At 37.2% G+C, this 19,443-nt stretch overlaps 1 protein-coding gene across 2 annotated transcripts in view; it reads right to left on the bottom strand.

The window, feature by feature from the left end:
* Positions 1-4,496: 4,496 nt before the first annotated feature.
* The window catches only part of Hacl (2-hydroxyacyl-CoA lyase), a 115,181-nt gene continuing 100,234 nt past the window's right edge, over positions 4,497-19,443 (bottom strand). For both annotated transcript variants that reach the window (XM_067136416.2, XM_067136417.2), the window contains 4 exons: positions 19,095-19,242; positions 13,435-13,542; positions 12,319-12,442; positions 4,497-6,687 (listed from right to left, as the gene is read on the bottom strand). In XM_067136416.2, the coding sequence (XP_066992517.2) occupies positions 6,592-6,687; positions 12,319-12,442; positions 13,435-13,542; positions 19,095-19,242 (476 nt within the window). In that variant the 3' untranslated portion in view covers positions 4,497-6,591. The remainder of the gene's footprint in view (positions 6,688-12,318; positions 12,443-13,434; positions 13,543-19,094; positions 19,243-19,443) is intronic.

Here is a 19,443-nt window from a genome sequence, read left to right as displayed (position 1 = left end):
TTGGAACAAATAAAACAGACGATAAAAAGACCAAAAGGAAAACTATATGTGGTTTTTTTGATTACTCAAAAGCCAATTAAAAATAGGAGAGAATTTCCACCAATCGATACTTATTTATTGTATATATTAAACTACAGGACCGGTTTCGACCTCATATTCAAGGTCATCTTCAGCTGAACCATACATACATATTTATATAATGAAGCTTTGATTAAGATTGTGGTGTTGAAGGAATGCCATATGATGATGATGTACATTTAGTTACATACAAATGGGGCACGTCTTAGCGTGAACTGGCGTGTATGTCATTCTGTACAATATTGCAACTGTATGTCTAAAATGTTGAAGGTCTTAAAACTAGTGTATAAAACACGTCTTTTCCTAAACTAACTTATATATATATGTGTACAAGATAAAAACAATATATAAAAACACTTCATGCATATGAACATTCGTTCTTGCTTGGTGGTCAATACATCGACTAACTTCCGTATTTAAGTCTTATTCACAGTTGTACACTTCAGCTGCTATTCTTGGAGTTTGTAAAATTGCATGGATAAAAGTTTTGTCTTCCTGTGCGTATGTGAGATAAAACACTTTCAATTTAAAAAAAAAAAAAAGTTGCCAAATGTATGGATGAAATTCAAGTAAAATATGTTCAGCTCTGCTGTGTGTGTTGCCCCTTTTTATTAGAACCAATTCATGTTGTCTTTTTTGGCGTCCGTAAATTTGGATGACATTGGTTTCAAAGTAGTGGCTCCTTTCCCATTTGTAGCTGTGCAATGATGTTATGTTTATCTGTGGAAGATAAGATTGAGTTATAAGTGATATTGTGTGGAGGAATGTCTAAGGGTTATGTGTGTGAATTGGAATATGTACTTACTGTTGTTGGTGTAGCTGAGTTGTGTTTGACATGCGAGCTTGTAATGTACTACTTCGTGTTCTTCTTGGGCTTATACTAGCTGCTGTGAGGGGAAGGGAAGGAGGGGTAGGGAGAGTTGTTGTTGTGGGGGTAGGGATGGAGCTGGGTGTGTTGTTTGGTGTTTTTCTGTTACTTGTTGCGTTCTGTTTATCGATTAAAGGTAAGGGTTTTTTAGGGCGGGGATAACTGTATTGAACATGATGTTAGTTTTTTCTGTGATTTCATTTATGTTGTAATTTGGATTGGTGTACTGATCTAGAGTGATGTAAAATTCTTCTGTTATGTTGAGCAGGGGGCCTTTGGGGTTTATGTTTAGGATTTGCATATCGTTATCGATGTTTGTAAAACTGTGTTTATAGTCTGCAACATGTTGTCCTATTGAGGAAAAATGATTGTGTTTCACTGCGTTTATGTGTTCGTTATATCGGGTTAGGAAGTTTCTACCGGTACGTCCGATATAGCTGGTCTCGCAGTTATTACATTTGATACATTCCTCCACACAATATCACTTATAACTCAATCTTATCTTCCACAGATAAACATAACATCATTGCACAGCTACAAATGGGAAAGGAGCCACTACTTTGAAACCAATGTCATCCAAATTTACGGACGCCAAAAAAGACAACATGAATTGGTTCTAATAAAAAGGGGCAACACACACAGCAGAGCTGAACATATTTTACTTGAATTTCATCCATACATTTGGCAACTTTTTTTTTTTTTTTTTTAATTGAAAGTGTTTTATCTCACATACGCACAGGAAGACAAAACTTTTATCCATGCAATTTTACAAACTCCAAGAATAGCAGCTGAAGTGTACAACTGTGAATAAGACTTAAATACGGAAGTTAGTCGATGTACTGACCACCAAGCAAGAACGAATGTTCATATGCATGAAGTGTTTTTATATATTGTTTTTATCTTGTACACATATATATATAAGTTAGTTTAGGAAAAGACGTGTTTTATACACTAGTTTTAAGACCTTCAACATTTTAGACATACAGTTGCAATATTGTACAGAATGACATACACGCCAGTTCACGCTAAGACGTGCCCCATTTGTATGTAACTAAATGTACATCATCATCATATGGCATTCCTTCAACACCACAATCTTAATCAAAGCTTCATTATATAAATATGTATGTATGGTTCAGCTGAAGATGACCTTGAATATGAGGTCGAAACCGGTCCTGTAGTTTAATATATACAATAAATAAGTATTGATTGGTGGAAATCCTCTCCTATTTTTAATTGTGCAATTGTCAATACGGAAATGAAGATTATAGATTACGATACTCAAAAGCCTTCGATATGGTCAACAGAAAGGTATTAATAGATAAACTGGAGGAACTAATTGGAAGAACGAGCACAACGACCCTCATATCGAATATACTGGCAGAAAACTACATACAGATAGATGATGGAATAGGCATATCTGACTGGCTGTCACAGACGAACGGTGTCCTCCAAGGCGAGCCACTCAGCGCTATCCTGTTTAATGTTCTCACGAACGATGTCACCAAAGGAATGGCAGGAACAAGCACATACGTATACGCTGATGACATGGCCGTCGCAGCGACAGATATAGATAAACTGCAAGTATCGCTAAACACACTATGTGAATGGGCGGAGAGAAACGACATCCAGATAAACGAAGAGAAGACGGAATTGGTAGTATTTAGGAAAGGAGGAAGACTCACTGAAGCAGAGAACATCAAATGCAATGGCAAACTACTCAAGAGGGCTAACAATTTTAAATATCTAGGTATCACAATTCAAACAACGGGAAAGAGTTTCAGTTTACATATAAGATCTAGAGCAGTGGCAGCCACTAGGGCTATGAATGAAATCAGAAACATCACAAAACTATCAATTAGCACAGCTATGGACCTGTTTAGGTTAAAGATACTACCTGTTCTGACGTATGGTCTAGAATTAATGGGAGAATACCTCACGTACAAACAGCTGGAAGAACTGGAGCGAGTAAAGGCTAGATACCTGAAGAGAATTTTAGGAGTCCCGCAGAATGCAAGATCGAGACTAGTGTATGAACTTACCAGGGAGACCTTCTTAATAGAGGATCTGAGATGCAAGCTCATACTTCCAGCTAGTACCAGCTTCAAACAGCTTATACAAGATCTGCATGAGAAGAAAAACAACATACCGGAGGACTTCTATGCAACATCTATGCAAGACAGGACCTGGATGGAAGCTAATCATAATATGCCACACGTGACGACGAGATTGGCGATCCATGGTTTCCACCACAAGGTGTTCTGCAACAAACTATTTCACGAACCAAATGACGAAGGTGTGTGTGAGTTGTGCTTGGAATTCTGTGATAGATACCATATTGTAAAATGCAGGAATAGACAGAAATCCATCGTAGCTTATAGCAAAGAAAAGTAATGTGTATGTAAAGTAATGGTATTCTGCACGGCATGTGCGCATTTTTCAATAATAATAATTTTGCTGCTATCGATAAGCTTTTTTATTGTATGTAGTCTTGGTAATATAATTTGTTTTGTTTATTTATTCTGTATGCAAAGCTACTTTCTCATTAAGATTATATGTTATGATTTCTCTGTAAATATTTAAATTTACCAACAATTTTGATTTCTTGCCCATCAATTGTTATTTTATTTACCAGTGGGGATGTGTATACATGATCTCAGGTTTTCAAAGGATACTGTACGACCTACTTTTTTTATTATTTCCAGTAGAGCTTTAATTTGGTGTCGAGTTTCCTGAATATTGTTGGACAATAGAGCAAGGTCATCAGAAAATCCTAAACAGTTTAAACTTTCATATTTAACCTGAATAAATTTCATAGTTTGGCAAAACTTTCTTAATATTGTGCCCGTCTTTAGTCATAACACTGCAAGTTAGCAGTCTCAAAGAAAAAGATCTTGAGGTGCATGATGAAGTCCGTTATACAGTGAAAGGTAGAAGCAACCGCTGTATTGACATAATTACAAACAAACAAACAAACAAAAACAAAAAATAAAAAAGCAGAAATCGTTGAGTTAATGATAAGGCTTGAAGATTCTCTTTCCCAGTTAGATGACATAAAGAAAAAAGGGATATACCTGCCAACAATAACCTACTTCCAGAGTGCCTACAATGGCATCAACATCCGAGTCAGAGGACTGCATCTAGGTGCAAGAAGGAGGTCTATCACCAAAAGTTTTCCTGAATGGTGTAAAGTTAAAAGCTGGACAGAAAATTGCAAGATCAGATTGTTACCACATTTATAAAATTGTTAGCAGCAATAATATGGAATCATTTGAATGGGAAGCATTGTACTTAATTTTCTTCAGGTAATATTTCTTTTAAACATTAACAATCTTCAAATTTTTAAGTTCATTGATATTTTCACAATACCTACATGTCAACTATTTTAAAATAACGTGAGCTATTCTGTGCCTTTTGGCAAACAAAAATGGGTGTCAGAATACAGAATCCATTTCCAGAGAGATGATTTTGAAACAACTTTTTGATTTACAAAATAGGCTTTGTATTCTTAACCACACTCAAACAGGATAGTAGAGAAACAGGTATACAATTCAGTAATAAAATATATTTATTAACATAATGGTAAGAACATTAAATGTTATACACTTTCCTTGTGCTGTTTGAATTGAGCCTCCCCCACCCCTCAACAATTCCCATCAGGAAAACCTCAAACTCTTACACTTCATAATACTGCTACAGTATTTACACTATTATTTATCATCAGACAAACATCAAGAGTTTGTTGTATACACCAAAGATTTAACTAATGTATATAAGTACTCGAAACAAAAAAGCTTAATTTTGTAATATCAACTGCAGTAGTAATAATATCTGTATGGTCTCAGTTACCAGGTTGCAGACTCTCTGAAGTGGTGCCATGTAGTCAGTCTGCTTACCAATTTCAGTGTTCCAATTATTGTGCTGCTTTCTAGAAGTGTAAAGGTTGGTTCACATTGTGTTTGCCAAACCATGGTGAGCAATCGTGATCCAGACCTGGTAAAAATTGCCTCTTATGCATTTTAAATGAATGTGTCCCCACAAGATTTTGTGTGCCAAGGAAGTCAAGTTCTGTTGATTGTCTCGTAGCTTTGGGTGCAATCTATGACCGGTGGGGCTGGGCATGGCTTGAGCGAGACCCTTTAGTGAACACCCCACGTGCAGGCATCAACAGACTCAGTTACTTCAAATATTCAGCAAGTTTTTCAGCTGTCGTGATGAATTCCCAAAACAAAGCGTTCATCTTCTTAGTATCTTCAATGTAGTATCCCAAAAGACTGAGAGGGTTGGCTTGGTTTACGTAACTGTGAGTTTACGGAAGATGGTGGGTTCGACGCTAACCGTTGACAGCCCTGAAGATGGTTTTCTGTCTGATTTTCACATCTGGTAAATGCTGGGGCTGTACCTTGATTAAGGCCATGACTGCTATTTTCCCAATCCTAGCACCACTGAAAACCTTCTACGTTAGTGTGACATAAAACTACTGTCCAATATAGAAAAGGTGCACAAAGTCACAGTGGAACATGAGAAAATATTGAAGGAATATATCAGTTTGTTGTCTACAAGTTTTCCCATATAGAATGAAAATAATTATTCTATTATTATTATTATTATTATTATTATTATTATTATTATTATTATTATTATTATTATTATTATTATTTTAAACCATTTTATGTACCAGAAGTTAATGATGGGAACAATTTTGACATATATGTCTTAGGACTGGGGGTAATCTGAAATTAGCGATACAAAATGTGTAAAGCGATGTTGCCTAGCAACCATTGATGCGTGGCCATAACTGAGAGACATGTAAGACATATTTATGATCATTTGATTCTCCCAAAGGGAAATTTGACACCATTTTTTAAAATAATCTTCCCATCCTTGTACAAAATTAGTGCTATTTTTATTAAATTGTTTGTTGAAATTGGCATGGCAGCTTATTACAAAAACTGCTTAAGTCACGTTGGAGGTTAGGACATTCCTGCTCAGAATGCACATCATGACTGTTAATTTTCAGGTATGATCTAGACCCTGGATATGAACTTGGTCAGCAAAACACAGCATGGCACGACATAGCACATGTAACATGATCTGGCCTTACGTGGAACTCTTCTGGCAAGCTCCTATAGCCAAGTTTATCTTGTCATGTAATGCTGAGTTTATCACCAGATGTCTTCAAAATGTGGGAATGGAAGCACTTCTGTTTATGTGGATCTTGCCCTTCATCTACCACCCCTGGATTGTACATGAACAATTTATGAAATGAAAAAAAAAAAACACAGATGCATTAAAGGGGTCGACAGCCATCTCCAGAATCCACACCTATAGACAAATACCACCACCTTGAAGCTACCCTGTTTTCATTTAAGTATTAAAAATCTTTTGTGAAAAAATATCTGTTGGTTAAGTTACTCTTTATCCTAGTAGCAGGAAGATATCTAAATAAAATAATACCTCGACAGCACGGAACCTGTACAACTTGGTACCATGAAGTGCAAACTACACAACGGATCCACTGAGGCAGCTCTTGATTAAGGTACAGGAGGGGGAATTAGGAAAAAATCATACTATGACCATTAAAGATGTAGAGCCCTTCCAAAAATTATAAATGCACATATCAATGCTTGTACAGAGATGTGTAATCAAAGTTTAGATTCGGTCAGCCAAGCAAAATTCTGAGGCTTGCGGTCAGCTGATGGATTAATCATGACATTTATAATACTGGGGTGATCCTTAACCTGAAACAAACCATAATGAGGGTGATTAAATATACTTCTGCACATATAACTCAAGTATATTGTATTAGATTTTAAAATTAAATTTTAAAAATTATAATTTAACCAACCAACAACATACAAAACAAATTATCCCACAGTACTACCCCTTCAAACACCACTCACCACCACCACCACCACCACCAGAAAAGCAAGCTACTACTATATTCAGTTATGAAAGAATGGGCAAAATAATACTGTATTTACAGTATTACCCCGCATTTATGTTCCTGGCTTTTACATTTTCCTGTCTTTTACAACATTTTTTTGTTGGTCCCCTGAGATTTCCTATACTCACAACTTATTAAAATCCTCAAATTTACGGTTGCGACATTTTACGCTTCCCGCCATTTATGCCACCACAGGTTGGTCAAGAGGAAAAACATTTGAGGTAAAATGGCATCACAGCTAATCTAAAATGCTTTGAGTAACCATGGCATGATGACAAAATCAAACAACCATGGTCTATAATAACTCTCAGTATTGAACTTCCGCTTAACCAATGCAGCGCATTCTTTGATATCAGGTGTTTTCCACGATGTGCTAAACCTTATTTTCAAATCCGACAATGAATTGAATTAACTCTCTAAATCTCACAAAAACACAAACTTTGCACCATAATCCTATGTCTTTTGAATGCAGGTAAACAAACCCCCATAGAAATCAAAAACATGTATAATACCGCACATACAGTATCTGGGTAATGGCAAAATGCAGAGCCCAACAAAATGCGCTTACTAAAATTCAAAACTCTCAAAATTAAAAACCAAAAGCTGATAAATAAATCTCCAAATCAAAATCACCCCCCTTAGCCAAGAGGTCAAAAAATCTCACCTCAATAAATAATTCCCTTCAATCCCCATCCCAAAATAAAAATTCCCCAACCACACCAATTCCCCCGGCCAGAGAGAGGGCAACACCCTTTAAGTGGCCCGCCTCACTTCGGTGAGGAATGAAAACACCCCACCACCGCACCCAACAAAACCGCAAAGAGGAAGAAGATATCAGGTGTTTGCTTTGTTGCTAAGTACAGTATAAGCCACAAGAAGGAGATGTTATTAAGTGATTCAGTGTTTGTCTTGCCCGAGTTCGCTATTTCACGGTTATTGTCTTACACTTGCGTTTGTTGTTGGAGTTGTTAAAGTTATTGTCGCTGATTCGTCACATTTATTGTATTTTTGTTATTTGTTACGTTTTTCGTTCTTGTTATGTGAGTCAAGCGGTCAAAGTGAATTGCTGCGATCTTTCTTTGCCGTCGTGCGTATTTGTTAATCCTTCTTTGTTATTGCTTTATTGTTTTCCTGCTAATAATGGAAAGAAAAACTTTCACTATGGATGAGAAAGTTCGAACATTAGAAAAGGCTGATTCATACCACGGAAGACGTGTTTCATTGGCATGCGAATTGCAGCTTCCTGTATCCACGCTAAATACATTTGTGAAAAACAGAGGAAGCATTACATCAAGTGCTTCAGAATGCGGACCGAACTCCAAGAAAAGGAAGGGGAAAATGCAAATCTGTAATAAATTTGTGTTAATGTTGTAAATACAGGTACAATAGTAGGAATTAAAATGTTTCATTCAGATAAAATATTGCATCTTAAATAATTCTAAAGCCATTTTAAGAAGTAACTACTGTATATTATAAGAATGTATTACACAAATTTTTAACCACCTACCGGGAACCTCCTCCTGGGCAAAGGATGAGCAGAATTACAAAGGCAGTGTAGTCAACAGTTAATACAGTACAGTAATTAACTTACATGGACCTTTATTTGAGGTAAGTACAGTAAATCAGTGTAAATTTTAACAGGTAAAAATCAAGCCTTTCGAAACAATGTGCACTGAGAATTCTACAAGTGCATTACACGATCAAAGTGTGTCTACTAATTCACATTCTCACTTTGACAACATTCGAATCAATAATGTCTTAGCGGACTGCCAGATTGTTGTTCAGGGATTCGAATACAACTGTTAATATGTCTTGCCGTGCATTGGCACATGGACGGACCAGCCAGAGCTGTATACCAAGTGATTCCAATAGGTTCTTGACATTTTGTTTGACACATGGCGTATATAGGCGTTTTAATGACTTTTGGCATTGAAAATATGTCAGAATCTTCTATTAACTTTGACTGTTGGGAGAACCATGTACATATCTCGGTAGTCACTACACTGGTTCTAATTGTTATTTTATTACCACAAGATGTGAATGGGCGTATAAAGACTTTTATGCTTTGATAACATAACAAAAACCTTCTTTTGATCTTTGAATGGTGAAAAACTATGTACATGCTTCGATGTGTCACTATGCCAGATTTAATTATTATGCCACTGCTCATTTGTTTGATGGTTTGTTTGACACATGATGTAAATAGGCAGGTAAAGATTTTTATACTCTGATAATATGTTGGAACCTTATATTAACCACTTGACGTACTTTGACGGATCTCTCCGTCCGCGCGTAGTGTTTATTTCCGGACCCGCTCCAAGCCGGTTTCCTTTGTGAATGGATTTGATATTAGTAAGATAACCTCTTGACAGATGGAATCCCAGTTTTATTCGATAAACATGTCTGTGCAGTTATTTCGCGGAAAGAATAACCAGTATCTTAGCAACCACATCGTAAGCGAAATCATGGCTGCCTCCATGTTGAGTGACGAAGCGATTATATGGGAATTTTTAGAAGAGAATGACATTGATATAGAAATAAGCGACGAAGAATTTAGTGGATATGGAAAGTAGTAAAAGTAGTTCATTTGATAGAAACTTTAGCGCTGGTAGGGGTGAAAAAAGTGCTGTTTTGCCGTCAAATATGTCACTGAATTTTAGGCCTACAACTGATGCCCCACCAGCGCCTTCTAATCATGTTTTACACAACAGGGAATGGAACTGGGAGCACGTAAATAATACTCGAGAGTATCACTCATGCATCGCAATTGGTGAAATAGTGTTTTCGAAAGGCACATAGGACAATGCCCAAATGAACTACAAGTTGTGAACGAATTTCTAACAGCAGACTTTTCGGGAACATCTAACCAATGAGGTAAATGCTTATGCAAGAAAATGTCTTTTGTTGGCTGCCGAGGATATAAATAGGGTAATGTCATTTGGAAAGGAACACTGGTTTTCTGTATCTGTGGATGAAATAAAGGCCATATTACTTTGAAGTGGTAATGTATGATGGAAAAAAGACGTTCACACCCAATCTTGTTGACTACTACTCTGGAAAGGGTGGTGTTGATTCCCATGACCAGAGACTCGCATCATTCCCCTTGATGAGGAAGTATGTAAAATGATACAAAAAATATACTTCTACATGCTAGACATGACACTTCTGAATTCCAACATCATTCATTCCCTCCTCAACCCTGAAAAGAAGCGAGTAGGCTTTACCACCTTCCGGATCAATTTGGCCGAACAGCTGTTGGCAAGTGTGACCTTGCCTGACTATCCGAAATAAGGCACCGAAGCCCTGGGGTACACCACTGAGACTTCAAGAGAGGCACTGGGGACACTTCCCGACCAAAATACCCCCAACAACGAAGGAGGTTATCCCGTCACGGAGATGCAAAGTCTGTGTGACACGGGGTCTGAGGAAGTAATCTTCATTTGAATGCCACCGGTGCAAGGTGGCGATGCACGAATATGACTGTTTTATGATCTACCATGTTCATAAAGAGTTCACAAAGTACATCTGACAGTAGTATGGATATTTCCTCTCATTACGTTGCTTTTTCAGTGTCGGTGATAATATCATGTAAAGTAATGAAAATAAATTGTACACCAAGGCATAAATAAGTTCAGCTAAATGGTATGTGAATGGTTTAATCTTTGATTAATAAGAAAACATTGTACATATCTCAATGTGTCACTACGTCAGTATTAACATTAGGTATGAATGGGCGTATAAAAGACTTTTGTGATTTGATAATATTTCAAAACCTTCTCTTAATCTTAGAATGTACACATTTCAATGTGTCACTACACCAATTTAAATTATTATGTCCTTGCTCATTTGTTTGTGATTTGTTTATGGCTGGCAACATTTAAATGTCAAAACCAGTCCATGTTAAATAAATGTTGTAAATAACATCTATACAACAAGTAATTAGTATTGAATAGGTTGAACCTTATAAATAACTCATCTCTGTGATCTCAGATAAATAACTCATCTCTGTGATCTCAGTTCAATACAGAAACAACAATGAAGCTTATATCCTTGAATCACATAACAAGAACAAAAAACGTAACAAATAACAAAAATACAGTAAATGTGACGAATTAGCGACAATAACTTTAACAACTCCAACAACAAACGCAAGTGTAAAACAATAACCGTGAAATAACGAACTCGGGCAAGACAAACACTGAATCACTTGATAACGTCTCCTTCTTGTGGCTTATACTGTACTTAGCAATAAAGCAAACACCTAATTTTTTCCTCTTCCTCTTCTTCTTCTTCTTCTTCTTCTTCTATTTCTCTGTTGTGGTTTTGTTTATTCAACTCGTTGTCGGATTTCTCCTTCTCCTTGAAAGATTAATGGGCTCTTTATTATTGTCGGGTTTGAAAATAAGGTTTAGGACATTGTGAAAAACACCTGATGTCAAAGGATGCGCTGTGTTGGTTAAGCGGAAGTTCAATACTGAGAGTTCTAAGAGTTATTATAGACCAAGGTTGTTTGATTTGGTTGTAATTTCATTGTTACTCAAAGCATTTTAGATTAGTTGCGATGCCATTTTACCTCGAATTCTTTCCTCTCAAACGGCCTGTCGTGGCGTAAATGGCGGGAAGCATAAAATGTCGCAAACGTAAATTTGAGGATTTTAATACATTGTGAGCATAGGAAATCTCAGGGGACCAACAAAAAATGTTGTAAAAGATGGGAAAACGTAAAATCCAGGAACATAAATGTGGGGTAATACTGTATTACACTGATAGGACACCAACGGCAGAGGTCAGCAATTGACCCTACGACTTTCATATGTATTACACTAGTTAAGCCATGCAAAATGTAAGTTCTTCTTCTTTCTTTGTTATGCCCATTCAAAGGACACGTTTGAACTTGTTCATTGGCCTGATGGTTTTTGTGTTCTTATCCTCCCAAAATGGGTATTCAGCATATTACTTTTTTGGTTAATGGACATGGTTTTCATAAAATGTGATGTGAATAAAGCAGTTTTTCAAGGAAATTTTCTTCACTGGGAATCAATCAATCAATCAATCAATCAATCAATCAATCAATCAATCAATCAATCAATCAATCAATCAATCAATCAATCATCTGCATTTAGGGCTGCCACCCACGTGGCAGATTCTCTATAAAACTGTTTACTTAGCCTTTTCTTAAATGTTTTCAAGGAACTTCGAAATTTACTGGTCAATCAATTATTCAAATTCCTATATAAATGGAATAAACTTTCCAACTCACTCATTCTTAGCTAATTATCAGGTTGAGCCCTAACAGGCACACTGGGGCAAAACACTGGCAACCAAAAATGAATTAAGGTGAGAATACTATGTTTCTCCCACAACCCTGCAGTGAGCTAAATAACAAAGTGATGTAGTACCATATATAAATATAAATAGCTCTTACCAACAGACATTTGCGAACAGCTTCTTGAAGTTGAGGTACCGTGGTGCAGAAATACCCTTCATGTCCAGCCAAACTCATCATACGTTCATAGTGAGAATTAACAAGCAGAGTCGAAGGGGGTGTCCTGTAAATGGAAATTAACTCCTTACATGCTCACCAGTAAAAAAATCCTCTCCTCATCCAATGGCTTGCTAAGGAGGGTGACACTCAGAAAGAATCAACATGGCACTGTTTAAGCCTAATTTTTTGAGGAATTCCATATTGCAGGTATGGAATTCTCAAGCAACTACAGAACAAACAACCATTTTTAACAAAGATTTAGATTTCTGTCAGGAAAATGTCAGTGCCTTCACTTTTTGCAAACAAGTTAATTGTTGTCATATCATGGTTACAAGGATCTTTCTTCCTGCAGTCAGCCCCACTATGTGTTTTGATCAAGTGCAAAACTGTGTAGAGTAATACTTCTCTTTCTATATATTCAAAAGGATCTATGGGACCATTCACAAATCCAGAAACTAGCATGCATCCTATTATGGTTGGAAAAAATAATGTAATCTCGAAAGAAAGAGCATTTTCTTGAATGTATGTCCACCCCTTGTCCCGTTTCTCTAGGGTTCAGATCTCTATATCAATATTTCCAATGTTCAAAGATTAGATTTTAAAAGAGAAGAAGTATAGCCAAAAGAAAACAAAGAAAAAGGAATTCACAAATGTGAAACTGGAGAGAACAGAAAGAGGAAATGAATCAAGAAATAGCAAAACCTTTTTTGTGGTGCGGAAATTTTGTTTGGCTGACATATGCAGCATTATAGTTTGGTTCTTGCTGAGTTCATATATATTTGATTTGGAATAAAAGATAAATATAAAGTATCTTCTAAATGCTACTTTTAAATACTGCTTTTTTTAACATGTACCTTGTACGTGTGTTTTGTTTGTAAAATTGAGAACTAGTATTTATTAATCTTGCATTAGTTTTGACACACTGGAAAACTTAAAGGTTACTAAGTAAAAAATATAAAATATATATATATATATCTGTCATTGATAATTACTGTTATCACTGCTCAATTGACAACAGCATTGAAGAGCAATAATTATACTTCCAAGCATACTTACACTCGAGTGAGGTCTCCAGACTGCTGAATGTCATCGAATACTTCCTTCTCAAATCCTCCATAAATGCCATTATTGTTCACAATAATTATGATGATAGGTAATTTGTATCTAGAAGAGGAAATAAATCAATATTCAAGAGAAAAACCAGCATTATTTACACATAATATCTATACATATAATCAATATACTGTATATAAAAAGCTAAGGCTTTATTCATTAATGCTTATTTCTAAGAGTTAAACCAGGACAATTTTAAACATTTTTATGCAATTCAAAAGCTCTAGCTGAGTGCATTTAAAAAGAAAGGTCTTAAAGAGGTGAGTTTCTTGAAAAATCTAGGATAAATGAAAAAACCTGTAACTCTTTAACTGTCACAGATATTCAATTACCCGACCCAGAAAACTAGAGGCATTTTGTGTCAAAATGCAAATTTCTTAAACTTTACTCCACACATTTAAAAAACTCAAACTAACAATAGCCGATTCGAAGAAAGCTACTACTAAAAGCGTTCCCTCTGTTGTCAGCAGAGCCAAGCTTCACGAGGGCCATACCTAGTGATGTAACATCACTTGAATACAACGTAACATAAGATATTAGGAGCCTTCTTCAGTCAGAATGGTTTGAGCTGTGCTTAGAGAAGAATGTGATCTGCGTATGTTTCAGTTTAGCCAAAAAAGTCATAAATATCATGTAAATTACTTTAAAAATGGAAAGGGAAAAATTGGAACAGAATCCACACATCTTTCCTCATTAGGAAATCTTACAACCATTTGTGCATTTTCGGTTTTCAGTAAAAGGAATTGGCAAGAACTTCCTTTTCTAAGAGCCCCTTGTAAAGTTGTAGTGGGAGTGACATATATGCATTGATTTGTTTCGCTGTTAATTGGGAATGGCTGGAGACATATCAATGAAATTTGGTTTATGTATAAGTGTTTTCTTACCTTGAATACTAGGCTATATACTAAAAAGATAACTCAAATTAGCCACATGCAGTAAAAACAAAATGCACAGCAAGTCAGGAAAATAAAAGTTTGACCTTCACCTGTAAGTTCTGACATTCCAAAGAATTGCAGACAGAAGAAAAATGGTAAGGAAATAATTTTTAGATCTTAACTAGATCTACAAAAAGTAAGCGGAAGCATGGTCTATATCGTACAGACAGCTCACATAAACGTTTTTTGGTTTCCGTTTTTACAGTTTATAGAACAGTAAAATGTTCACATGATTATTGTGAAAACCTGAGACACTACTTCACAATAGAGTAGAGTAAGTTTAATGATGATGAAAAATCTTTTAATGGGAGTATTTTGAATGAACATTTTTCAAGATATTGTCTTTGAAAGCACCTAGTAAATAAACTGCCCAGTAACAAGAAGGCAGGCCAGTCGAGTTACATTCATTTGATGGAACACATGGACTTGTTCAAAAGCAAGGCACACAGCTCCAGCTCATTCAGAGCCAGCATGCCTTCACATTGTTGTAAGTGATATAGTGGTCACTTCAACTTTTATCATAGGGCAAGTTTAACTCGTAGTCTATGTTGTGGGAGATGGGCAATGGCATGAAGTAGGGAATTGCCTGTACGAGTGAAGTACAGTGGGGATTATATGCCATGTGACTGCTACTATAGCGGTAATGGTCCTACAGGAACCTTGAAAGCTGATGGCTTACAAAGCTCTGGTGAAGGAAGCCATATTAGGTGTATCTGGCCAATGGTGGATTAAGTGTGCTTTTACGACAAATATGAGCCTCCGATCGAAGAACCCAAGAAGACAACAACAGCTAGGTGTGTATGATGGCTTACAGCCCGAAGCTTCATCAGATATGCTGGGTGGGAATCTTGAATGTTCTCACAAAGACAAATACAACTGAAGGGAGAACCGATTTGATGAAAACGAGGAAAATTCTCATCATGGGGATGAGATAAAATGGAAGGCAACAGGAATAAGACACCTCCAGCTAGACTATACTAGCCTGGAAGTAATTTGGAGTCAGAAAACAGGATTGGCTTTATACATCATACAAATTAAGACAACTGTAGCCAGACTGAATTTGTCATGATTAGAGATGAGAATCATAGGCACTAAAAACAGTTAAAATAGGCAGTCATATAAGCTCTTAAATTAGCCAAAATAGGCATGTAAATAGGCATTAACATGTAAAATAGGCAACAAAATAGGCATGAAAAAATCCTTTAACACACTCAATTACTATAAAAGGAATTTACATTCAAGCAACTTGTCAATGTTTTTTGGTAACAATCTTGTTCTTCTGTCGGAGAGAATGTTTTTTACTGAGAGAAAAATTTCTCATCATCACAGGAAGTGATTGGACGAAACTTCAATGAAGCCACTTCATCTGGTTTTAGTTCAACTCATCTACCTCACCTCGTAGAAACACGGTGTGACATCGTCCAAGCTGTGCCATCTTGTGTGTCTAGCCTCTGTTATATTGTCCTAGCTGCACCACATTCGATCTTCAACCTATGTTTCACAAAGACCTAGCGGAAGCGTAATAGAGTTCACTAGAGCCTACACATCTTTTTAAAACCTACAACCTATTTTCCAATCATTGACCAGGTCAGGGATGGAATGAATGAAGCCCCTATCTTGCGGCGAGGATAGGAATTGTGCTAGCTGCCGAGGCCTGTCGCACTCCCCTGGGGCAATGATTAATGACTGACAAATGAAATGAAATGATATTGGAGAGTGTTGCTGGAATGAAAGATGACAGGATAAACCGGAGTACCTGGAGAAAAACCTTTCCCGCCTCCACTTTGTCCAGCACATATCTCACACGAAGTGACCAGTATTTGAACCATGGAACCCAGCTGAGAGAGGCCGACGTGCTGCCGCCTGAACCATGGAGGCTTCTCACTAGAGCCTACACACAGCACTGGTGAAAGTTACTCACGATTTTTAAAAACTACATTTCAGTTGTAGTCCGCTTCTGTGGTGTAGTTGTTAGCGTGATTAGCCGCGACCCACGGAGGCCTGGGTTCAATTCCTGGCTCTGCCACGAAATTTGAAAAGTGGCACTAGGGCTGGAACGGGGTCCACTCAGCCTTGGGAGGTCAACTGAGTAGAGGTGGGTTCGATTACCACCTCAGCCATCCTTGAAATGATTTTCTGTGATTTCCCACTTCTCCTCCAGAAAAATGCCGGGATGGTACCTAACTTAAGGACGTGGCCACTTCCTTCCCTCTTCTTTGTGTGCTCCTTCCAATATTCCCATGCCTTCACAAGGCCTCTGTTCAGCATAGAAGGTGAGGCCGTCTGGGCGTTGTACTAGTCCTTCTCCCCAGTTGTATTCCCCGACCCAAAGTCTCACGCTCCAGGACACTGCCCTTGAGACGGTAGAGGTGTGATCGTTCGCTGAGTCCGAGAGAAAAACCTACCCAGGAGGGTAAACAGATTAAGAAAGAAAGAAAATATTTCAGTCATAAAACACTATTTTCACAGGAAATGAATCAGAGTTCAAAATACCAATTTTTATTTTCATCTACTCTGTGACAAGAGACCACCGGCGTTCTAACTCCTTGTTCAGTAATTTAATGATTATTTACATTTCAGCAATATAAATTATTGAAAGTTCACGACTAATACAGCATTGCAACAAAATAACTTCCCACAATACGTAAATTAATAGACCCATAAATACTACAATGAATGCGATCGTAGTTCAGTAACAAAAAAGGATAAAAGAAACAAACGAACTTACCTCCCTACAGCAAGCTTGGCTGAAGACTACCCTTCCATCTGTAGTGAAAATGGGATCCCCTGTGATCCACCGCTTCAGCCAGTAGAACGACGATTTTTCTATGCAATTACAATTTTTTTTTACATCACGCCGACACAGATAGGTCTTATGGTGACGATGGGATGGGAATGGCCTAGGAGTGGGAAGGAAGTGATCATGGCCTTAATTAAGCTACAGCCCCAGCATTTGCCTGGTGTGAAAATGGGAAACCACAGAAAACCCTCCTCAGGGCTGCCGACAGTGAGGCTCGAACCCACTATCTCCCGGATGCAAGCTCACAGCTGCGCGCCCCTAAGCGCACAGCCAATTCACCAATTTGGGCAGTGCCACAGATACACTTCTTCACAATAAATCACAACACGTTCTGAAGATATAGCGTACGCGTACAACAGTTCACATCAATGAGGAGGTATAAGGGATATGGGTTGTGCAATGTAGTTCGAGGTTGATTGGTTCTTGTATATGTCTTAGAAGGTTGGAGTGGTTGAAGGCTTCGAGGTCAAATTGTTCCTTGTTTCTCCTGACGGAAATTTCCCAAAAACTATTTCTGGTGACTTCCGAGAATTCCCATTTTTGTTTGTGGGGTAAACAGATCTTGAGAAATGAGAAGATAATACTGTCAAGCACATCAGTTACAATATAATGCACCGGAAGAAAATCAGCTTCCTTAAAATAGATTCAAAAGGTATCAAATTGGCAATTATATTAGGCACAAACCCCTGAAATAGGCATTATTAGGCACAATAAAACCAACGAAATCTAGCTTGAAGGGACCTAAAACGGATTTATATCTCAAAAGCCTATGTTTCTGAACACAGGAATAAAATAGGCAAATTCCCGTCTCTAGTCATGATATAGGGTGCGGAAAATGACATTTGGCTTACCTAGCGATTGATTCAATGATATAAGTAGTTCATTATAAAATTCAACAGATGGTGTTAGAAGGCTTCTTCATGCTTGAAGCAAATCACTTACAGTTCATAGCAGGTACGGCCATACTGCAGCTCCGATGACATCACACAAATAGGTGACAAGTTTCATCCGTCCAACCTGAGCAATGCATGCACGCATCAAAGTCATCCGGTACTTCTGCGTTTCATAGTTAAGACAGCCACCTCCGTAGCGCACCGTAGTTCCAATGATGTCACATAAATAGGTGAAAAGTTTCATATGTCCATCCCACACATTGTAAACATGCATCAGTTATGTGCTTACGTGATGTGTCTGTTCTTGTAGTTAATAATGACCACCTTCACAGTGTAATGGTTAATACAATTAGCTGCAGTTCTCAGGGCCTCAGTTCAATTTCTGGTACTGCTAGAGATTTAAGAATGGCAGGAAGGTTGATATGTGGTAATATAGTACCTCGGGATGAAGCACAAGTTTACTTACTTTAGTTAAGAAATATTCACAAATATTGCTAGTAATATAGCAGGCTTTCTGTAGCGCTGCTTCTGCATTCCGATGGTACATCATTTGGCATGCCAGTCCTCTTATGCTATGAAAGAACCCTTCCATTACTAATTTCATGGCTTTTCCCCCCACCAGCTTCTGTTATCTGTCATCCTAAGTGAGTGTGAACTTCATTAATACCAGTGGCTGACCATTTACTTTCACACACCCTCTTCCATTCCTCTCCTTTCGTGTTACTACAGCTGCCTTGCTTTTCTCTTTAATAATTGTTTCACTATGCCTAGTAATTAGTCTTACATGCAAACATTAATAGGTCCACGTCAGTGGAGTATATTTAATGAACAAATGCATATTCACAGAGATGAGATGAAGCTCATATCTTTGAAATACATATTCAGTCAAAAAAAAATCTAGTCTTGATTTTCTATATTTCAACAAGACCAACAGAGGAAATGAAAAGAGAGGTTGTAATGAAAATCACTCCATACCTAAACATTGTCTCCAGTTCCATTCCTGAGAAGCCAAAAGCAGAATCACCTTCCACACATATAACTTTGTTTGAAGGGGCGTAGTCACGGCACCACAGAGCAGCAGCAATGCCAAATCCAAGACCAACACCCATGGTACCAAATGTACCTAAAAAACAAACAATAAATAGTTATGGTTAATTATTAAAGAGAAACAGTGAATAATTATTCACCATTACTATCTCAAAAACACAACTTCATTATCTGAAATGTTCACACTTTGTTTTAAAATAACGTAAAATCTCAAGTTTATATTCACATAATTTAAGTTTTCCTTCCAATTACATAATATTCCATTATTATTATTATT

Source organism: Anabrus simplex, chromosome 1 (genome assembly GCF_040414725.1).
Source record: "Anabrus simplex isolate iqAnaSimp1 chromosome 1, ASM4041472v1, whole genome shotgun sequence".
Lineage (NCBI taxonomy): Eukaryota > Metazoa > Arthropoda > Insecta > Orthoptera > Tettigoniidae > Anabrus > Anabrus simplex.
Note: the sequence above shows the minus strand (reverse complement) of the source record. Positions and strands in the feature narration are given on the sequence as shown.